We start from the raw sequence: 20541 nt of genomic DNA on the forward strand, positions 1-20541 counted from the left end.
AGTGTATGAATTGAACATGCATTGCACTAAAAATAGCCTTAGCCTTTGCTTTATTTTCAAGAGGAAAAAAAAAATCTCTGAACAATGAATTCCACTGAATTTTGTGTTCGTGTCATTTCCTTGTGTTCCATGACAATGCACAGACACAACGGTGCAGGCACGAAACAATCTTTGTTACAGATTTACATAAGAAAAAGTAGGAGTTGTCACTTTGTAAGTGGAGGTGGGGATATATCTGAACAGCCATAAGCTACTCACGTTCTGTACATCCCATATGAAGCAGATGATGCAGAGTGCCTTTTAGAACGGTAGCAACTAAATCAACTCATTCCCATTGTCTCAACACTGTCAGCCAGTTTGTGACCAGCTTGGGTTTTCTAATTTTGATTTAAGCACATCTCAGGATGGCTCTGGTGGACAGTGGGCTCATGAATTTATGGCGCACTTGTATGTGGGACTCTCAGCACTTTACTGCAACACTGTTGTTTTTGTGACAGAGTCTGTTTGACGGGTTTTGGATTTATGGTGGAAATAATTCAGAATGGAGTAATAATTTTCCCTTGGCAATTACACTAGCATTTGGTACTTTGTCCCTATGGGGAAAATGAATGTACTGAGCTCTGTCTGTGAGTTCAGTTGCACAATGTAAGTGAAGAAACCAAGGTCAGAATGCAGCTGCACAGCTCACAAATCGTCCCTTCAGAATTAGATATGTGATCTTTAGCTAACTCATTGAAAGCTCCTGTAATCATTTCAGCAATTTAAATATTTATTTTCGTGTCAATCAGTTAGGAATCTTGGGATTCATATGATGTTATGGTTCTCTTTTTCTTTTTTTGTGAATTATTTGAAAGTATTCTGTAGTATTTTCATTTAATTGTTCCCCCCCCCCGAAACAGTCATGATGCTTCTCCACTGACTGATGGGATTATGCCTTCTAAATCTCCCCATGTTTCATAGGAATTGCTAGCAAATGAATAATAGCTAATAAATATGAAACACGTTACTTTCATAATTATTCCAAGCTACTATTATATCAACTATCATGGCGACATTAAAAGGTTGACTGTGGCCTATGTCTTCTCCGTTGAATTAATAAATGTTGTTGGGAGAATGTTGGAGCAAGATGGGACTATAATGAAAAATGGCATCTTGGGAGTTCGCTTCTTCCTGTTTAATCATAATGACCTTATAAATATTTTCTGTAACAAATGTTTGTGACTGTTCAGTTCCTATCATCAGGCTTTTTTAAAAAAATCCTTTTGACCTTACAGACATGAGTTCATTTAAATTATATGTTATAATGCATAGATTCATTTCTAAAGAACACTTCGTACTTGAAAACTTAAAGAATATTGACCTCATTGTTTAATATAATGAAATGATTATAGTTTTTTATTTGTATCTGCACAAGGAAAAGCTTACCTCAGTTTCTAGTGTCACCATGACCTTTTTCCAATTAATGATTCACAATAACTTCTTTGATTATACAGAGCTGGCTATTTGCCTCAGAACATTCCACTAGAGATTATCAGATACCTGTCCAAGGAAAAGGAATTTCTGCCTTGGCATGCTGCCAGCCGAGCCCTTTATCCACTAGATAAACTGTTGGACCGCACAGAAAACTACAACATCTTCAATGTAAATATATTTGTCTTTCTTTCTTGTGACCACTGAACTATTGTTGCCCACCCCAGTAAAATCCTGTAACTTGCTTAGGGCCTTTCTGCATAGTTAAGGTGCATCCCAAATGCACTTTAGACCCTGTGCCACAAGTTCCTTTTTATGTGTATGTGTATATAGTTGGGCAGGGGGAGGATGGACTATTTGCCTTTAAAACAAAAGAAAACCAGCAGATATGCATTCCCAGTACTGAAGAGAAGGGCACACTGTCTTCCAATGAATTGAAAAAGAAAAGAAAAATAAATAAGGGGGTTGTATCATGATTCGTCTAATAAGTTAGGAACATATGAAACTCTGAGTCACCTCAGTATATACTAACTGGCATCTGCTTTTCAGTGTTACAGACAGGGATTTTCCCCAGTCCTATCTGCAATATAGAATAAAATACAGAAATTGAGGTAGCTCAGTTGGTTAGAGCATGGTGGTGACATCACCAAGGTCGCAAGTTTGATTCCCATGTTGGACAGCTGTATATTCCTGCACTGTAGGGAGTTGGACTAGAAGACGATCCTTAGGGTCCCTTTCAACATGATTCTATGAAAAAAGACACATTCTGCATGAATTAAATGCTCAACAATATATGGTCTGGTTTAAATGTAGCCCAGGACCAGTTAGAAACCTAAACCAGCTAGCAACAAATACGAGATGAAAATGTGTATGTCCTATAAAAGTTTATTTCATTTTTTTTAAAACTTAGCTCATGCATTTTGAGCTTTTCCCACCCTTTCCCGAAGGTCCTTTGCCTTTGCCACCTACATTGACATGGGGGCAGAGGGAGGCAAGGAATTATTGCAGCTCCATGCTAGCGTGATGTTTCCATTCTTTCATCCTTCTAATGACTGCCAATGGACACTGACCTCTATGCGGTGTACCCTTCCTTCCCTGTCATGCAATGCTGAAATCAGAGTTGTTGTAGCCTGTGCTGAAGAATCATTATAAATGTATCTTTTGCTGACGCTCTATTTAGTCTGACTGGGGGAAAATGCAATTTGAGTAAATAATAGCAAAAACATTGCTGGCTTATTCTGCTTCTTCCCAAGGTATCCTGCGAGAGCTGACAACAGACTTCGTAAATTAATTTTTGTCACAAGAATAACTTACTTGCCAAAGGACGGTATATTGTCATATACCATCCTTATGCAACTGAGTGAGCTGCTGTGTAAATAAAAATTATTCACTCATATTGTGCTACTATAACGTAAACTACATTCTTAAAACTGAATTGAATTTATATTTCACTTAAACATGGATTTTTGGCAGTAAGAAAATTACAATATGACTGTGATGGCAGAGGCATACTTTACAGCTTGTCATAAAAAGTAAAGGTCCCTATTGTGTAAGGGTCAAAAGCAGGAAACTTGTTACGCTTGCCTTTGTAAAAGTGCCAACAACTAAAATGACATTGAAATACAGGCATCGTTAAATTGTCCAATCTTGATATGCAGCTCACATTATTCAATATTATCACATCAATTGGCTGTGCCTACGTAATGGTTTTGCCATATCTGTGCATATAAAGACAGCCAAGCCTATCAATTTCATCTCTGTGTGTGGCCTAAATGTGTCACTTGTAAATGTTTAATGACGGACATTACTCAAACATGCATTTTTCAAGTCAAGAGTAGCCTAGCAAGGTAAATACTAGCCTGTCTAAGCTAGTATTTTCATACTTGTGTCAAACATACATCAGTACATGTTTAAGAAAACCAGGAATGATCCAGCTGACTTCAAGCACTTCTAAACCCCATTCTTTCAGGAGGATTTTTGAGTTGAGCTGGGAAGAATTTTTGGACCCAGGTTTTCCTGTCCATTCATTGTGGTTGGTGTAGAAAGAAACTTGTGAACATAAAATGTGCCTGCTGGATCAGCCCAATGGCCCATTCAGTCCAGCATCCTGTTCTCACAGTGGCCAAGAAGGTGACCATGAGTAGTCCATAAACTGGACATGAGCACAACAGTACTCTACCTTAAAATTTGGGGGAAAGCATTTTATGATGTGGCCAGGGGGTCCAAGAGAAAAAAAAAACTTTTGAGGGTACAATCATTCTCTCTCTGCTTTGAAAGTGGATATGGCACTAGTGATTCTCTCTAAGGGCTGCATCCATTTGGAACTACAGTGGAACCTTGGTTCTCGAATGCCTTGGTACTCGAACAGTTCTGCTCCTGAAAGCCGAAAACACGGAAGTAAGTGTTTTGGTTTTCAAACATTTTTCGGAAGCCGAATGTCTGATGTGGCTGTCGGCTATTGTTTCCTGGTTGCCTGTGCCAATCGGATGGTGCACCTTGGTTTTTGAATGTTTCAGAAGTTGGAACGGACTTTCAGAATGGAATACGTTCGAGAACAAAAGTACCACTGTACTCAGCCTCTGAAAGCTAGGATTCCACTGATGGTCACTGGCATGGTTCCCACTTTAAAATCAGACCTTCTACACACACACACACACACACACACACACACACACACAAACACAGCCTGCTGCCAAACACAAAGCCTCACTGTGCAGGTTGGTAGATGTGCATGTTCAATACGACAAGTGACATTATCTCATACTTTGAGCCCCACTGATGACACACATGGCCGAAAAGATAGGCCACTACTTATCTTTAAAATGTCGCATGTAATAAAACTATTTTAAAAGCTATCTTTGAACTGGATGGAGCATGTTATCTTTTAACTATGAAAATATCTGATGCAGGCTTCTCTCCCCCCCCCCTTTGTGTTTCAGGAATATATATTAAGACAAGTTGCTTCAATGTATCTTAAGCTTGGATGGCCAACAAATAATTTGGACAAATCATTTGTTCAAGCTTCCTACCAACACGAGTACTGTAACACTTTTCTTCTTTTCTTTTCCATTTTTAACAGTTGTAGAGCATTTGTAGTGAACCAAACTCCATAGGCTTAATGAACCTGATGCTTATTTCTGGGCACGCTCCACTGATTATCGTAAGAGGGGGCTGAGTATATTTCCACCTCTCTTGTTGAATCAGTGGGACATAAAATTGCAAAGGATTGTGCCTTTTGTTTTCATTTTGGGGCTTTACTATTATGAAAGTGTCTACTTTTACTAGACTCGGAAAACTAAACTGCTCCTTTGTTGTGACTTAAGTTCTAGCTGCATTTGGGAGTAGGACCAAGACCAAGGGGCATGCATGCTTGTAACTGGCTGGCTTTGTAGAAATGTAATTGCTTATTAATTTACCATTGTAGGATGATTTACCATTGTAGGATACTGTGGTCTGTGCATCACCAGTGGTCCACGAGCTTTGTTTAGGTGGTCTACAGCGAATCTGTGGATTAGTGATTCAAGACAGGAGAGTGCACAGCCACCTTATTAATTATTCATATAGATTTTTAATTATATTTAATTTCTTTTTTTAAAAAAATAATTTTTATTGAATGATTTTAGGTCACATATTTAATTTCTTATATTGCATTTGATTGTATTACAATCTGAATTTTATGGGATTCAGTTTTAATACAGTAATATATAACATATAAGAAATAAAAGAATAAAAATCTTTTTATATATTATTTTACAAAATAAAATTGTAAAAATACAATAAAAAATGCAATACAACATCTAGCACAGTGCATTACAATTGCTACAACAAGCAAGACCCTCAGCAATTTTCAGGTAGTTCATTGGGGGAGAACCACTGGCTTAGATCTTGTAAGCAATTGTGCATTTTCATTTGAGCACTTGAACATATTCATTAATATGACCCTAACGCAATTTTTGTTTCTGCTTTGGGGTTACCCAGGGAGTTACGCCGTGAAGTCATTATGCTGGCTTGCAGCTTTGGTAACAAGCACTGCCACCAGCAGGCTGCAACCCTAATATCAGACTGGATTTCCAGCAACAGAAACAGGTAAAAAGGATTGCAGCATGCATCTCCTCTTTTCCTCTTAGTTGGAATTACTGGAATTACTCCCCACCTCGCTTTTTAAAAATACATTTTACCTAGAGATTGATATGATTTTTAAAAATTAGAATGAATTCAGTAGTTGAAATGCAAATTCCAAGGAAGAGAGGCTAAAGCTATTATTGTTGTTATTAAAATTTATATCTCACCCTTCTGAAAGTGCCCAGGCCAGCAAACAACAAGCAAGAAAAAAATAAAAACATATTAAAAACAGTTCCAATACAGATGCAGATGCAAACTGAGAAAGGTCTTACTTATAACACTTGTTGGAAGAGAAAGGTATTCAGTAGACACCAGAAAGACAACAAATTTAATCTTAGTATCATTTCACTGAGCCACTAGACATCGTTGAATCTTACCATTAAGTGAAAACTAGCAAAACTATTTAAATACATGCATTTGTTTAAATGTGTATTGTGCATCAAAATGGAGTTTCTGAAATTCATCTCCTGTACTGTACTGTGAAGCAATTGCTTTCGGGAAATTAAGATGTTTGCTACAGCCCTTTCATGTGTGAAGAAGTGCATTACTCACACTCCTTACTTATGACAGCCTAGTGGCTCAGCCTAAAAAATTAAAAGAATTACCATAAGGTCTGCCTGTGCTTGAGAATCAGCCTTGTTAACCTCTTTAACCTTCGCAATGCATCAGCTTTGAAAGCAAAACGTGTTTCAAAATACATTATCCTTTTCAGAGTTTCTTCTGGAGATAGATTCACTTAATCTGTATTCTTACTTACGAAACACAAGAAAGAAATGGTGACAGGAGGAGGAACACCAATCATGTACAAGTTCTCCAATTATATCATGTTTATTTATGCAGTTTGGCTACTCCTGGATCTAACATTGGAGGCTCAAGTAGCATTGGGCTAGGAGTGCATATTTCCAGCGCCATCTGCTTTCACCAGCTATGGCCCCTCTGGGACACAGATCACGAGGACTCTGTACTCCCTCACTCTGGTAACCTTCAGATTGGACTACTGCAGTGCATTCTGTGACTATTCAAACACATTAACTCAGGGGTCGGCAAGGTTTATCTTGCCTGGGCCAGATCAGTCCCACGGAGATCCTTCTGTGGGCCGAATTGTGCACGGTCCCCCCCCCATTATTTCTGGCATTTGCGCATGCGCAGACGTGATTTCCGGCGCCACAGAAGCGAGTCCACGCGCTGCACCAGTTTAGTGCAGCATGTGAGTGGGCACCTCGGTTCGGGGGTGGCTTGTGGGCCGGTCGAAGGACCTCCGTAGGCCACTTCTGGCCCATGGACCTTAGGTTCGTGATCCCTGCATTAACTGATCTAAAACACAGTAGCCAGATTATTGCCCAGGGTTCCATTTAGAGCTCATATAACCCATGCTTTGAAGCAGTTGCACTGGCTGTCACCTTATAGAAATAAGGCCCAATTCAATGTGCTTACACTGGTGTTTAAAGCCCTGAACAACTGAGGCCATGTGTCTTCGGCCTTCAAAGTGGGTGGGTAATACTGCAAATCAGAACAACTTTCCGCCTATGTTTTTATGCTTGTTTGTTTCCTTAAACTCATTAACAGCATATTTAACTAGTCACAAAATGAAATTGGCCTCAATGGAACTTTCTCAGCCTTCTGGACATTCTTGGATAAATTTTTAATGTGTCAGAGAATCTACATCTCCCTGCACATATAATTCTTTGTTCTGTGCTATGTATAGCCTTAAGGATGTACTTTAAACAAATGGTGGCTACATTATCTATGCAGGTGTAAATGAAGTCATACAGTATATTATTTTAGAATAGCACAGAGAGAGGATAGCAACCAATGTTGCCGAAATTAGTTAATTAACAGGCTATTGCAACAACGGAGTAGAGTCTTGCAGTGAAATCAATAAAGCTGTTTTAAGTAGAAAGAAGAGTGTGCTGAGTACAACTTAATCAAGACTTTAGTGTTGTGAAAGAAGACCCAGGGCATATATCCAATAGGATTAAGGATTAACATGATAACAAGTAAATACAGGCTTTATTGTCTGGCAATGTCATTAAGAAGACAGTTTATTCCCTATGTCTTTTAGATTGTCAAGTAAAGCAAAGGGTTGCTTGCTAAATGCTATGGACTGGATATATCTATTAATTTAAGAACCTCATGAGTGACTTATAAGCAATTTAACCACAGAACACAAGGACTAGTAGGGCCACTTAGTCCAAACACCACATTGAAACTTAACTATCCATTCCAAATATTCCATGTACAGACCAGTGATTATAGTTTTATTTTATTGTTTCTAATATTCAGACAGGGAGTTGCAGTTGTGTAGAGACTATTTCCAGATTTGCTAGTGTGCATAACCACGTATCGTACACAAGTCCTAATTTTGGAATTAACAGTACTACTCGGGGAATCTTTACTAGAAATAATTGTCTGCATGCTTACAGAATTGAATTATCTTGGATAACATTGCTTACTTTGTGGAATTTCAATCAGTATTTGTGTGCTTGCTCCAGAGAGGCAGCAATAACCATGCCCGTTGCAAGTGCAATGTTTATTTATAAACCAAGGTTTAAAGGTGATAGCAATACTGGTCAATACAGTCAATAGCAATACAGTCAATTGGAAGTGACTTAGAAGCAAGGAAACAGCTTTGTGGGGTGAAGCACCTGTAAAGAAACACATAATAGAAAGGATTCATGTATTACATGGGTAAGCCAACCCATATGCTGTCTGGACCATGTGCTTAGTTACTGTAGCAGAGATAGGGAATTATGAGGTGGAATCTTAGATCCAAGTTCGTTATAGAAAAATGAAGATACCAGGAAAGTTGCATGCAAAGTAGTTGCTTTTCTCATCTCAGAGAGCCACAGGCCGGTGAGCTATGGAGATAGGTCTGAGGAGTGAGACACTGTAGTTATGGGTCTCACTGAGGAAGGGATAATATGACGTGAGTTTCTGCAGTTGTCTCTGTGATGGAAGGAAAATTGTAACAGCTAGATTGAAATGTTCTGGCAAGGGAGAAGCAGGTGGTTAAGGTAATTCTTCCACCTGTGAAAATGTTGCCCCATACTGGGGTGCTTGGTTATCCAAACCTAGGATAAAATCAGCAATCCATGATTAATAATAATAATAATATATTTGTTGGAGGGAGGGTTATTGATTTGTTTTTGTTGTATTATGTATTTTGGGCTCTCATTTTGTATTTCTATGTTGTGAGTATGGTTTGTTAGGAATTAATAGTGCTTATACCCAAATAGCAGCAGCAGTAGTAGTAGAAGAGTTTGGATTTGATTTCCCACTTTATCACTACCCTAATAATCATCATAGCATTTAAAAGAGCAATTATTACGTTCATCCAGAATTTAGAAAAGTTAGTTCTTATTCATATGGGAGTGTTATATAAAACAAATCTGTAATCAAACACACTGAAAAGCTTTGGCTAAATTCTCAAAATTAAAACGGGACATCTGATTAATTTCCTTTCTTAAATGTTTCCCTAAATGGTTTGAAGCATGCCACTAAATCAAAGAGCTGCCTAAATTGCATCCAATTACTTTTTAAGAAATTAGAACACCATTTGCCTAGAAGATAAATAATTAAGGGCCTATTTTATAAATGTATTTCCATTTGTTAGAACTTAGTTTAAACAAGAACAAGCATGTACCAATTAATTATAACTTAAAAGATTATTCTTAACTCTTTGTAAAGCTTTATTATTAATCATTGAAAAAATAGATTTCTCTGTAAAGGCACAGCATGATTTTAATTGTTATTTTTTTCTGTTTAATTTTTAACATTTTCCAAAGTGCTTAATTTTTAATCAGCAGCTATGCTAGCCACATATTTTATCCTTGCCATGTCTCCTATGCAAGATAAATAAAGTTAAATAAATCACAACAGTACATGTATTCAAATGAAAGCCATTTAAAATGCTTTCAAAACTGAAGCATACTCTCTGAAGTATTGATCATAGCTTTGGTTTAAAAAATGAGTGCAGGCAAGATAGCCCAGGAGGGGTTTATTCTAACAAAGGAAGATCTTTGGCAGTATATCCTTAAATAACACTCAGCCACCATTTCCAATTCCCTCTAGTTAACATAGCAAGTGAATGCTTTCTGCTCTTGCATAAACACTGAAGTTAGGCGACTAGAGCTTTAAACCCATGGAACTGTTAAACCACCAGATGTAAACCTTGAAGATACCTTCTGTCTAAAAATCTCAAAAAAGAGAAAGAAACCCAAATGAACTAGAGGAAAGAAAGGGTATATAAAATTATCCATGGTGTGGATAAGTGAATGGAGAGAAGTTCTTCTTCCACTTTCATAATTCTAGAGCCTCGGCTAATCTAAAGAAGCTGAATGGAATATTCAAAGTGACAAAAAGGAGTATTTATTCACACAACAAATAGGTTACAGAATTTGTCAGAAGTAATGGTGATCACCACTAACTTGAGCCAGTTTGAGCCATATGCCTGTAATAATAATAATAATAATAATAATAATAATAATCTTTCTTGCGGTCCAACGACCCATAACATGGATTCAGTATAAAACAGAGATTCTGAAGCGTTATTTGTTTAGTCGTGGGCCTGTTGATCTTTGATTCGTACGACTACTGAAAGAAACTTTGCCATGGCCACTGTGATATCATTGGACTTGTCGTCCAGAAGATAATTGATATAGTAGGCTTTGGACTGACCCAGTCGATTTGACAATAGTGGTTTAGTCAATAGTTCCCTAGCTTGATCATATTGTCTGCAATGCAATAAAATATGCCACAAGCAGTCGACGTCCTGAGAGCACACGCAGATCCTATTTTGATAAGGGATACCTCTCAGTCTGCCGTTTAACACTTCTGAACGGAATACATTTAATCTGGCTTTGGTGAAAAGACACCGATATGTTGGTACAGACAAATTTCTAAGATATGCAGGTGTCTGAAACGCAAACCCATAGTGGATTCCTACTGCTAATGGGCCACAGATAACATGAGATTGAGATCGGAGATCACTATGTGATATGTCGCAGAGCCTTTGCCTTACAAATTCAAGGGCAGTATCATAGCCCAGATGGTACAGGAGAAAAGGTGGCATACCAATCAAGTGACTTTTCTAACCATAATTTTCATCCATGAGCTGGTAAACTCCTTGTTGTTTAGGTATGGAATCCATATGCCTCTGGATTCCAGTTGCTGGGGATCACAAACATGAGGGTGCCATGAGGTCGTATCCTGCTTCCTGGCTCTCCAAACACATGGTTGGCAACGTGCAAAGCATGATGCTAAACTAGATTGGCCTTTGGCTTAATCCAGCAAGTCCTGCAGCAACTGTTATTACAGATAAAATTTGGGGGGGTGGAGATTGTTGCTTTTTTATATTTGTGATTCTGCTCTTTTTAGATATTAACCAATTTTGATGTGAGCGTTCGTTGTTTTATGTATTTCTTTTTTATGCATGAGTGTATTTTTTTTGTAATTGTCCACTAATAATTCAACAAAACTGCACTCAATGCAGTTTGAAGTATAGTGGAAATAGATGTGAAGTGGATTTGTAAATGTATAGTGCAATCCTATACATATCTACTGAAGAGTAATCACCACTGAGCAAAGGATACATGGAGGATGATAAATAGACTGAATTTTCATAGGAGGCCAGAGATAAGCACCTTCTTATTGTAGGAAGTGATAAATATTTTCAGATGGTGCACTGTTCTGCTCATGTATACTGCTGATTGTATCCCAGCATTTGGTCAGTGTGCAAAGCTAATGAGACAATCAGCTTGAAAAGAATTGCCTCTATTTTTCTTTTTGCAGATGTCTTGTTGGCTTACAGCCCTACTAGTAGGGAAAGTCTTTTGAAAGCCACCTAAATGATAAAAAAGATAATTTTAAATAAAAATATAAGTGATAGTTGTCTGCTGCCACTTGACGGTACAACCTAACTATGGCTTCAAGTATGGAAAAAAGTTTTACACTAATAAATATAAATGTTTAAGAATAAGACATATTTGAGATTGGGACCAATACGGTAATCATTTTTTCATCGAAATTTTGTATTGGACTGATATGAGCATTGAAGTCTATTATTTCCTCAGTTTACGCCATTCAGCCAAATGCTTCTAAGGAGGTTGTGCAGGTATGAGGTAGACAGGTGATGAATTATTCTCCCAAATCCTCTGTCTATTTTTGTTGTTGCAAGTCCAGGTCAGGGATCCTGTGAAGTAGACAGCAACATATTGCAGCTTTCCCACCCCCAACTATAAAGTTGATCCCTATCTGCAGGTGGGAATACTCCACCCCACTGAGGAAGGATGTTTCACTGGCTTTCCTTGGGAGTAGAAGGGGGGTTTCTCCTTCACACTTGGCCTGAAATAGGAGTGGGAGCTTGCATAAATAGCTTGGTCCTCACCTGAGACTTCCTTCTCTGACTCACAGTGGCATCATGCTCTCCTCCTCTTGAGCAAAGTGGGCTTAGCCAGTTGCCAAAATGGAGCTGAGTGGGGAACATCCTAATTTGGGGGTCCCTTTTTTAATCCACTTCAGTCTGCTCTGAATTTGATTAGCTTATGGTGGGTTAGGGCTTAATTTGGCTATTTGGTTGGTTTGTCATTTCGTGCAAGCAGATAGTGGTCAGCACCCTGAGGCATGTTGGGTGGAGGGCACCCCACTAACCAGCCTTTATTCTCGACCGCTTTGCAGGGCTGTTTGGTCTGGTGCTCTTGGGGCCTGGCAGGTGCCACCTGTTGAACGCTGAACAGGGGTGGGACACGTACCTATCAGGACACGTACCTGCAGCTTCCCTTTATGGGAAGATGGCTTTGCCTCCCTTCACGATACCTTGCATGAGGGAGTTTCTCTGGGGTGGTTTGGCCCTTAGCCCTTAGCAGGCAGGCAGGAGATTTTCTGCCTGTTAACACAGATTATACCTGCCCAAATTTTAATTTGGTTTGGTTCAAGTTTTCCTTGTTATATTTCCTACAGGTACAAAAATTTTGCCCGTAGTTCCCTGCGCCCCCCGCAGTTTATAGCTCGGGGAGGGTATTTTAAGTCGGCGAATCAACATAAGGGTCATAAGTTATATTCCCTTACCCTTTCCCCATTTTAAAGCATAGGGAAGTCAAATCACAAAAACATAATTTTAACCTGCCCAGTCCATTTGTGTCACATGACCAATATAGCTTTAAGATGTATATTCATTTGTTGGAACATCTTATTAATATAATATTACTAGGATATGGTTTTTTCTCCCTTCTTTTTTTTTAAAGAATACCTCTTAATGTAAGAGACATCGTCTACTGCACAGGAGTTTCACTGATGGATGAAGATGTATGGGAATTCATCTGGATGAAATTCCACTCTACTACGGCAGTATCGGAGAAGAAAATATTGTTAGAAGCTTTAACTTGTAGCGATGACAGAAATTTGTTAAACAGGTATGCTAATTTAGTTAACATTTCCAGTTCCGCGCCCCCCCCCAAGCTTGTTGTTGACATGATCACTCCTGATCACCTTCTCCAGCTCTGTGGAGCCCATCTTGCTCCTTGGTATGCGCCAGAGCTGAGGGTGAGGAAACAAGATGGGAGACTGCTCAAATGCAAGTGAAGGAAAACTCCAATCAAATGCAGTCAAACAGTGATGAGGGCTCATTATCAAGCCTAGCTAATGGCAGTGAAGACAGCAAAGAAGGCATAATTTGCTGCCTCCCTTACTTTCTCATTGGGCCATCCAGGTAGTGCGGGCCTTTTACATTCTGTTCCGAAGGAGGTGACAGAACCAACGATAGCTTGCTGTGACTTGTTTGCAAAGTATTTTGAGGATAAAATCACTTGCATCTGCCTGGACCTTGATTCTGCTGTTACAGCAGATGAATCTCGAGAGGTGTCCTGAGCACTGTCCAGGCCTGTTATGTTGGTTGAATTTCCATTAGTAAGGCTCAAGATGTGGACAAGGTGCTTGGATAGGTCAAGGCCACCACTTGCACTCTGGATTCTTGCCCCTGTTGGCTCATAAAAACTATCAAGGAGGGGACAGCTGGCTGGGCCAGGGAGGTGACTGATGCTTCCTTGCAAGAAGGAGGCAGCGGTAAAACCACTTCTCAGTAAATACTCCCTGGATTTGGAAAATCTAAGTAATTACTGGCCAGTTGTCTCCTCTTCTTTGGCAAGGTTCTAGAGTGGGTGGTCACAGATCTGATCTAGGTGCTCTTGGAGGAAACTAATTTTCTAGATGCATATCAATCACGGTTTAGGCCCGGTTTTGGCTCAGAAACTGCTTTGATGCCTGGTGATTTCTGTTGGGAGAGGCACAGAGGAATATCAGCTTCAGCTGGTGGCCCAGTTGTGCCCCTGTCAGGACAGGGACAACCTAAACTTCTGTCATCTATGCTATGGTTTCCTGTAGGTTAGATTACTGCAACACGTTATACATGGGGCTGCCTCTGAAGTTTGGAAACAGTTTGGAAACTTCAGCTGGTGCAGAATTCTCCAGCTAAGTTGCTCACCGGGGTGGGGCAATAGAGTTTGAACATACAATGCCAATCCTGGTCTGACTGCACTGGCTGCCAATTAGTTTTGACCTATAAAACCTTAAACAGCCCAGGATCCCATTACCTCAAGGACTGCCTGTCCCCATATGGACCAATCTGTACCCTGCAATCATTGTTGGATGTGCTTCTTCGTGGGCCTCCTCTGTGAGAAGTCTGGAGGGCAGCAACACAAGAATGGACCTTTTCTGCAGTGGCTCCCTACTTGTGGAATGGTTTCCCCTGGCATCTTTGTTACATATCTTTAGGCACCAAGCAAACGCTTTCTTTTTCTCTCAATCCTTTGGCTAATTAAACAATCTTTTAAACTGGGGGTGGGGTATTGCTTTCACTTGTTATGGTATGTATTTGTGTGTTTTTATATTGTAAACTGCCATGTAGTCTTCGGATGAAAGGTGGTATAGAAAATTACCGTATTTTTTGCACCATAACACTCACTTTTTTCCTCCTAGAAAGTAAGGGGAAATGTCTGTGCGTGTTATGGAGGGAATGCCTACGGGTGGCATGCCTACGGATTTTCCTCCTCTAAAAACTATGTGCGTGTTATGGTCGGGTGCGTGTTATAGAGCGAAAAATACGGTAATTAATTAAAAATAGGAATATTAGTCATAGTATCACTTTGTTCATTCTTTCACAAATTTAAGCATTTTTAAATCTCTCTTGTGGAAGTGTTTGTGTGTGTTTTAGTGGTTTTTCTTCTTCAGATTAGTTATTACTTCATTAGTTCCAAGAGAATAGCATATAGCATAGAAGAAAAAACAGAGCAATACAAATAATAGTATTTCAGATCTGCTCATGGCACAAGAAACACTCAGGACATATTTAAAGCTTTTTCCTAATAATCAAAATTGATATCTCCTTTTTGCAGATTTTCAAGACATATTTGTGTTATGTGGGTAGCATTTCTTCCAAATCATATATTCCAAGTTTACTTGAAAATGATTGCAAATCTCACTTAAATTTTGGGTAAGCATAATCTCAGAGTAGCATTTAGGATGACATCTAAAATGAAGCAATTCAGTTTCAGGTTTTATCAAATATTTGTCATAGACCAATAGTGGAACAAAACCCTTTTTTTATCACACAAAGTTTTACTTCTTTTCTGTACTTTATAAAACAAAAGTCCAGGAAAGCTTCTGCAATGAATTTCAAAATCATGTAGCAATTTCTACATGGAAAGCCAGGATGTCTAATAGCTCGATATTTTAGTATTTATGCTGGCGACAACTAACCATTTCTCCTCCCTTCTCTTATTATTCAAGGCTTCTTAACCTGTCTCTCAATTCAGAAGTTGTCCTGGATCAGGATGCAATTGATGTCATAATCCATGTAGCTAGAAATCCACATGGAAGAGATCTTGCTTGGAAGTTTTTTAGAGAAAAATGGAAAATATTGAATGCAAGGTAAAATGTATGCCTATCAATACAAAACAAGTGAGAGTACTGGCCACATCTTTCTGACAGCCATTTGCTTCTTCATTGTTTCAAATATTTAGTTTAGTATTTATTTTAACTTAACAATAGTACATGTTATACACATGCGTAAGTAAGCGTTTTGGATCTAAGCCTCTTGTGCATGGGGAAGTTAACAAACAAACACACCCATCTTCCCACCTGCTGTAGTGAGAGTTGAGTCTGGGGAGAAATCTGTGACCATCCCCTCTCAATGCATTTGTCATTTATTACTTATAATGACAGTTAAAATACATTGCAGTTTTCATTACCAGTACTAATACAGTACAGTTTAGTCTGCATATATGTTATTTAGAGTTGGATCCAGACTAACAGAGCAATTCTAACCCTCAAACCTCCATGCTGGAGAGGGTTAGGATGTGGTGGAGGTTTCCTCCACTCAGATATGTTCAGCTCTACAAGCAGAGGGGGCTGTGTTGCAACAGAAATCCCCACTGCCCATTGAAAGTACAGCCAGGCGGAATGCTCCCAGGCATTATTTAGGATTGCAGCCTAAATTAGCTGAACTTTCTCCTTTCCTTTCAATGGGAAGAAATTATAATGACTGCATAGTGACATCCGTGGGAACCGAGTTCCATTAACTTAAGTCTGGATCTAGCCCATAAATTTTATGAAATGTCTTCTTTTCAGGTATCAGATTTTTCATTTAATACAATTTATTCATTCATTTTATGAAGTTTATTACCAGGGACCCGCTGGCTGCATTAAGTTTACCGTATTCAGATAAATAGCGAAGCAACAGCAGAGAAGAAGCAGGAACTTTGAGTTGTATTGAACTAAGTACTCAGCACTCGGAGTTGTATCCAATTCTGAGTACTGTGTACTTAGTTCAATACAACTCTATAAATTGTTGTATCCAACTCTATAAGAGTTGTCTCCAACTCAAGAGTAGGAATAAACATACTGAAATTAATTGCCATTACTAATCTAAGTCTATTGATTACAGTGTCTACACTAAGTAGAACTCAGTTGGATACAACCCCTAATTGCTTTTCTTTACCTGCAAATGAGGGGAAAGAGAAAAGAAAATGTGCCAAGTCCAATGCTCACAGCAATTTATTCATAATTTCCCAAGTCATGGTTTTGGAGAGTCATCTGAACTGAGTTATTGTTTTTGATACCATCCAGCTTTATTTTACTTTTTAAAAAGTTATGAGCTGTCAACTTCACTATTGTGGTAATATCCCAATCTAATATCCGTTCTTTCTTTGCTGATACAGCTCTTGGTATCCAGTGTTTTGCAAGAAGTATGTTAGATGTTAGCATAATACCCAGGGGACCTGATATTGATTTTGTTTTAGTTCTTTTCTTTTGCAATATCCTATGAATCTATGACACTCTCTAACAAACAAATAGCCAACAAATTACAAATCAAAATTGTTTATTTTGGTAAGGGTGGGCTGGAAAATACTTATTAACATTTCAGCAATGTATAGGACAAACATGGGGGGGGAGAGAGAACAACATAACTTAAAAGTGAATTTAGAACTAGAATCCTTGAGGCAACAGATAATGTGAAAGAGAAATGGCAAGCTGTGACAAAGAGCATGATCCTTTGTAACACACTTACGCAAATGATATCCTTAGTGACCCACTGACAGGTCATAGAGCCCAGTTTATCCTCTTCCTCCTTGCTATACTGGCATAGGTACTCAGTACACCAAGTCATTGTGATAGATAGGTGGTTTCCCAGCTTATGTTCCATGAGTAAGTGGAGCGGATCATGTTGGATGGAGATATGGGAGGTATGTTCAGATCACCCATTTCCCATGACAACCTGGCTTGTTCCCTGTGCGTATGCCAGAGGCAGGGGGCAAGACTTACTTGGAGAGGAGGCTACCTCACCATCACAAGAGCAGGGAAATGCCCAGAATACCTATGATACAACAAAAGCAGAATTAAAAGCATCAGTATTGCATAGGGAAAAAAGTATCATGACATAATTCACTTGAGAATGGGAATGAAGGAGTCTTATCTTTTCCACTTAGAATACAGAGTCATTGCTATGTAATTGCCATGTAACTTAAACAATTAAACTTAGAGTGGTTGTGTCTTCCATTTTTAAGCAAAAGAGTGGATATAGCCAGTCAGATCCAATAAGTGTTAGTTTATGGTGGGAAAGGCCCTACCTAAACGGTCATATAAATGTTGGTGAGTTCCCTCGCCTTTAGGCTGTTAATACCAGCATGTATTATGCAAAGAAGTTACAAACCAGCCAGAAAGTCTGTAGTTTGAATATCAGCTGGTCTTCCTCTAACTTCCTATTTTTCGTTCTGCCCTTAGTAAGCAGGTTCTTGACCCAATGTGATTGGCTGGCTATGCTGCATATCATAGACCAGAGGAAATTATTTATTTCATATTGCTTCAGTGAGCCAAATTGCTTTGAATGGAGTTTAGTAGTATGGTATGATGAGTTCAGATTTAGTGGATTCATATACTCAACAGAAAGCATTTAATAAGTTTAGTGACAAGGGGGAAAAAACATTATGCTGATGTAAATGTTAGGTTTTAGCCTTAAGGATATGGCCTAGCCTGGCTATTCTCTGCTTTTATGGATTAGACTGTATATATGGACCAGAAACCTCAGGAAAAACTGTAACTGTCATAATAAAACTTAAATGTAATAGATATATGTTAACATGTAAATAATCACGGCATTGTTGTTCAATCTATTTCATATTTGCATTTTTGACCTGGTGTTGAAGATATGGGGAAGCATTATTTATGAATTCAAAGCTTATCAGTGGAGTCACAGAATTTCTTAACACAGAGAGTGAACTAAATGAGGTAAATATTATGCAGTTCGGTGCTTGAAGTTATTTTGTATTCATGTTCATTTTGATGTCTAAAGTCTTACATACCTGAAAGTAGATGGGCTACATACAGTAGCCATAGTGTTTTGCCATGTAATGATGCCTATCTCGGCTTCCTCAGCACCTTATAATGGTGTGTTTACAGAATGGCTGCACTAGAGTTTCATTTAAGGGAAAGGCAGCCTTGTCAGAACATCTTCCCCCCAAATCCTTTGTGTTTCTACTCAAAAGTAAATCTACTGAGTTCAGTGGGAACCTTTTCCCAAGGACTACCTAACAACAAAAGCCTACATGAGTAGGTGGTGTGGGGCCTCTTGGCATTAGTTCAGGCATGCCTCCTAAGTTTGCTTAGAGTAAATTTGCACAGGATTATAACCTCTAAAAAATGGTGCTCATAATAGTGTCAAGCAGCCCCTCAAATTGGTGCATAAACACCCAGCCATTTACAATAAAGAATTAAGGATGTTTTACTAGCCTAATTGAGCACATCTTTTATAATGGTTGATAAACTGGGGCTCTTCAGAGAAGAGCCTTTTAGTTTAACTTTAGCTTCTAAGTTACATTAGGAGTGTTTCCAATTTTCTGTATTTAGTTTCTTATGTAGGAGTAAAACTTGATAAGAGCCCAGCTGTCTGCAACATAAAGCAGCTGGGCTACAGGAGAGACGGAGGAAGTGATGTTAATATAATCAGGCATTGGCGCGTCAATATCTTCCAGCACAATTTGAAGCAATTGCATCACACCTAATTGATGCAGTCTGTTGCCTTATTGCATTTTGTAATAAATCTCCCTGTAAAATATTACAAGAACTTATTTCAAATGTAGAGCTTTGTCGTCAATATCCAACTTGTTCATATGCTTTGGAAGAAAAGAAAATATGCACATCTATTCAAGTCCAAATTAACCTGTGAAAATTGCATTTCAGCTAAAGAACTTTATAAAGACCTATGAGGAGGGATCTGCTGCCTCTTTCTCACGAGCTGTGGAAACAGTGGAAGCCAATGTCCGGTGGCAAATGCTTTATAAAGAAGAATTATTTCAGTGGCTGAGAAAATCATTGGCACACTAATCAGTGTTTCTGACCAAAACTTAGCACCAAATTGTGCAGCCCAGAGGAGAAGCACAGTGTGACATTCCAAGAACTTTTGACTGGAAGCACAATGAAGACTGGTTAAAATGGAAAGAATATATAGATATATTATATTTTTGCACCAATCTCCTCAAAACTAAAAGGCAAGGGAAAGAAAGAACTATGACAGAGAGAAAAGGTCATGAATGCTTACAAAACCAAGTCCCCACTGTACCATGGCCAAATGTGATATTAAGTGGTGCATGTAAATGTTAATGTCAGTTTTTTTGGGGGGAGACCCTCAGAATATTTGTGCATGGTTGTATGGTTCCTACCTGTATTCTAGCATGCTTACTTAAGGTGTCCATGTTTGTGTGTGAATTTCTGTTACATCGAAGATGGGCATTATGCAAAAGCACAAAGACTATGACAATCAGTGTCACAACAGCAACATAAGGTGGAAAGAAGAACGTAAACGATCTATATGATCAGCCTGTGACTAACTGTCACCTTTCCATGGTGTAGGTCAGTTATGTCAGCACTTAGATTGTCTCAGTTACGATTTGGACATTGAGCCTCTTTTTGAGTTGCAAATGATTATACAAATTAAATGCTCCCCTATTTTAAGTCAATGATACAGACACGATTAGAGAGATTTTATTCTCGCAATCTGTTATTATTCCAAAATTTATTCACTGTTGAACAGCTAACAACAAATTTAGCCCTCTGATCACCATACGTTTAAATGGTTTATGAAATGAGTTTCACATATGTTCTTGGACAAAGTCCATAAATCACCCTTATGTGTGGATTTTAGTGTGCAAAAAATACTCATTAGGTGTGATGCAGAAAGTATGGTAATTAATTACACAGCTACCGATGCTTGATATCATGAAAAATATCAAATCAACAGAGAAAAACAAAACAGAATCTGTAGAGAAAGAAGATCTTCCTAAATAATGATCCAGTTGTAATGATCCAGTTCCCCCCAATGTCTTTTCAGCATAAGAGTGCTATTTATTCACACAAGCATCCCATAAAAATTAAACAAGATGGCATTTGCAGCAATTTTTAATA

The 20541-nt window shown here is 38.6% G+C and overlaps 1 protein-coding gene across 1 annotated transcript in view; it reads left to right on the plus strand.

The window, feature by feature from the left end:
- The window catches only part of TRHDE (thyrotropin releasing hormone degrading enzyme), a 203028-nt gene extending 182932 nt beyond the window's left edge, over nt 1-20096 (plus strand). The window contains exons 13-19 of the mRNA XM_082241082.1: nt 1494-1641; nt 4410-4507; nt 5449-5556; nt 12834-13001; nt 15373-15513; nt 18288-18369; nt 19321-20096. Coding sequence (XP_082097208.1) covers nt 1494-1641; nt 4410-4507; nt 5449-5556; nt 12834-13001; nt 15373-15513; nt 18288-18369; nt 19321-19464 — 889 coding nt within the window. The 3' untranslated portion in view covers nt 19465-20096. The remainder of the gene's footprint in view (nt 1-1493; nt 1642-4409; nt 4508-5448; nt 5557-12833; nt 13002-15372; nt 15514-18287; nt 18370-19320) is intronic.
- Nucleotides 20097-20541: the final 445 nt, after the last annotated feature.

This window comes from Podarcis vaucheri, assembly GCF_965113315.1.
Source record: "Podarcis vaucheri genome assembly, chromosome: 10".
Classification (NCBI taxonomy): domain Eukaryota; kingdom Metazoa; phylum Chordata; class Lepidosauria; order Squamata; family Lacertidae; genus Podarcis; species Podarcis vaucheri.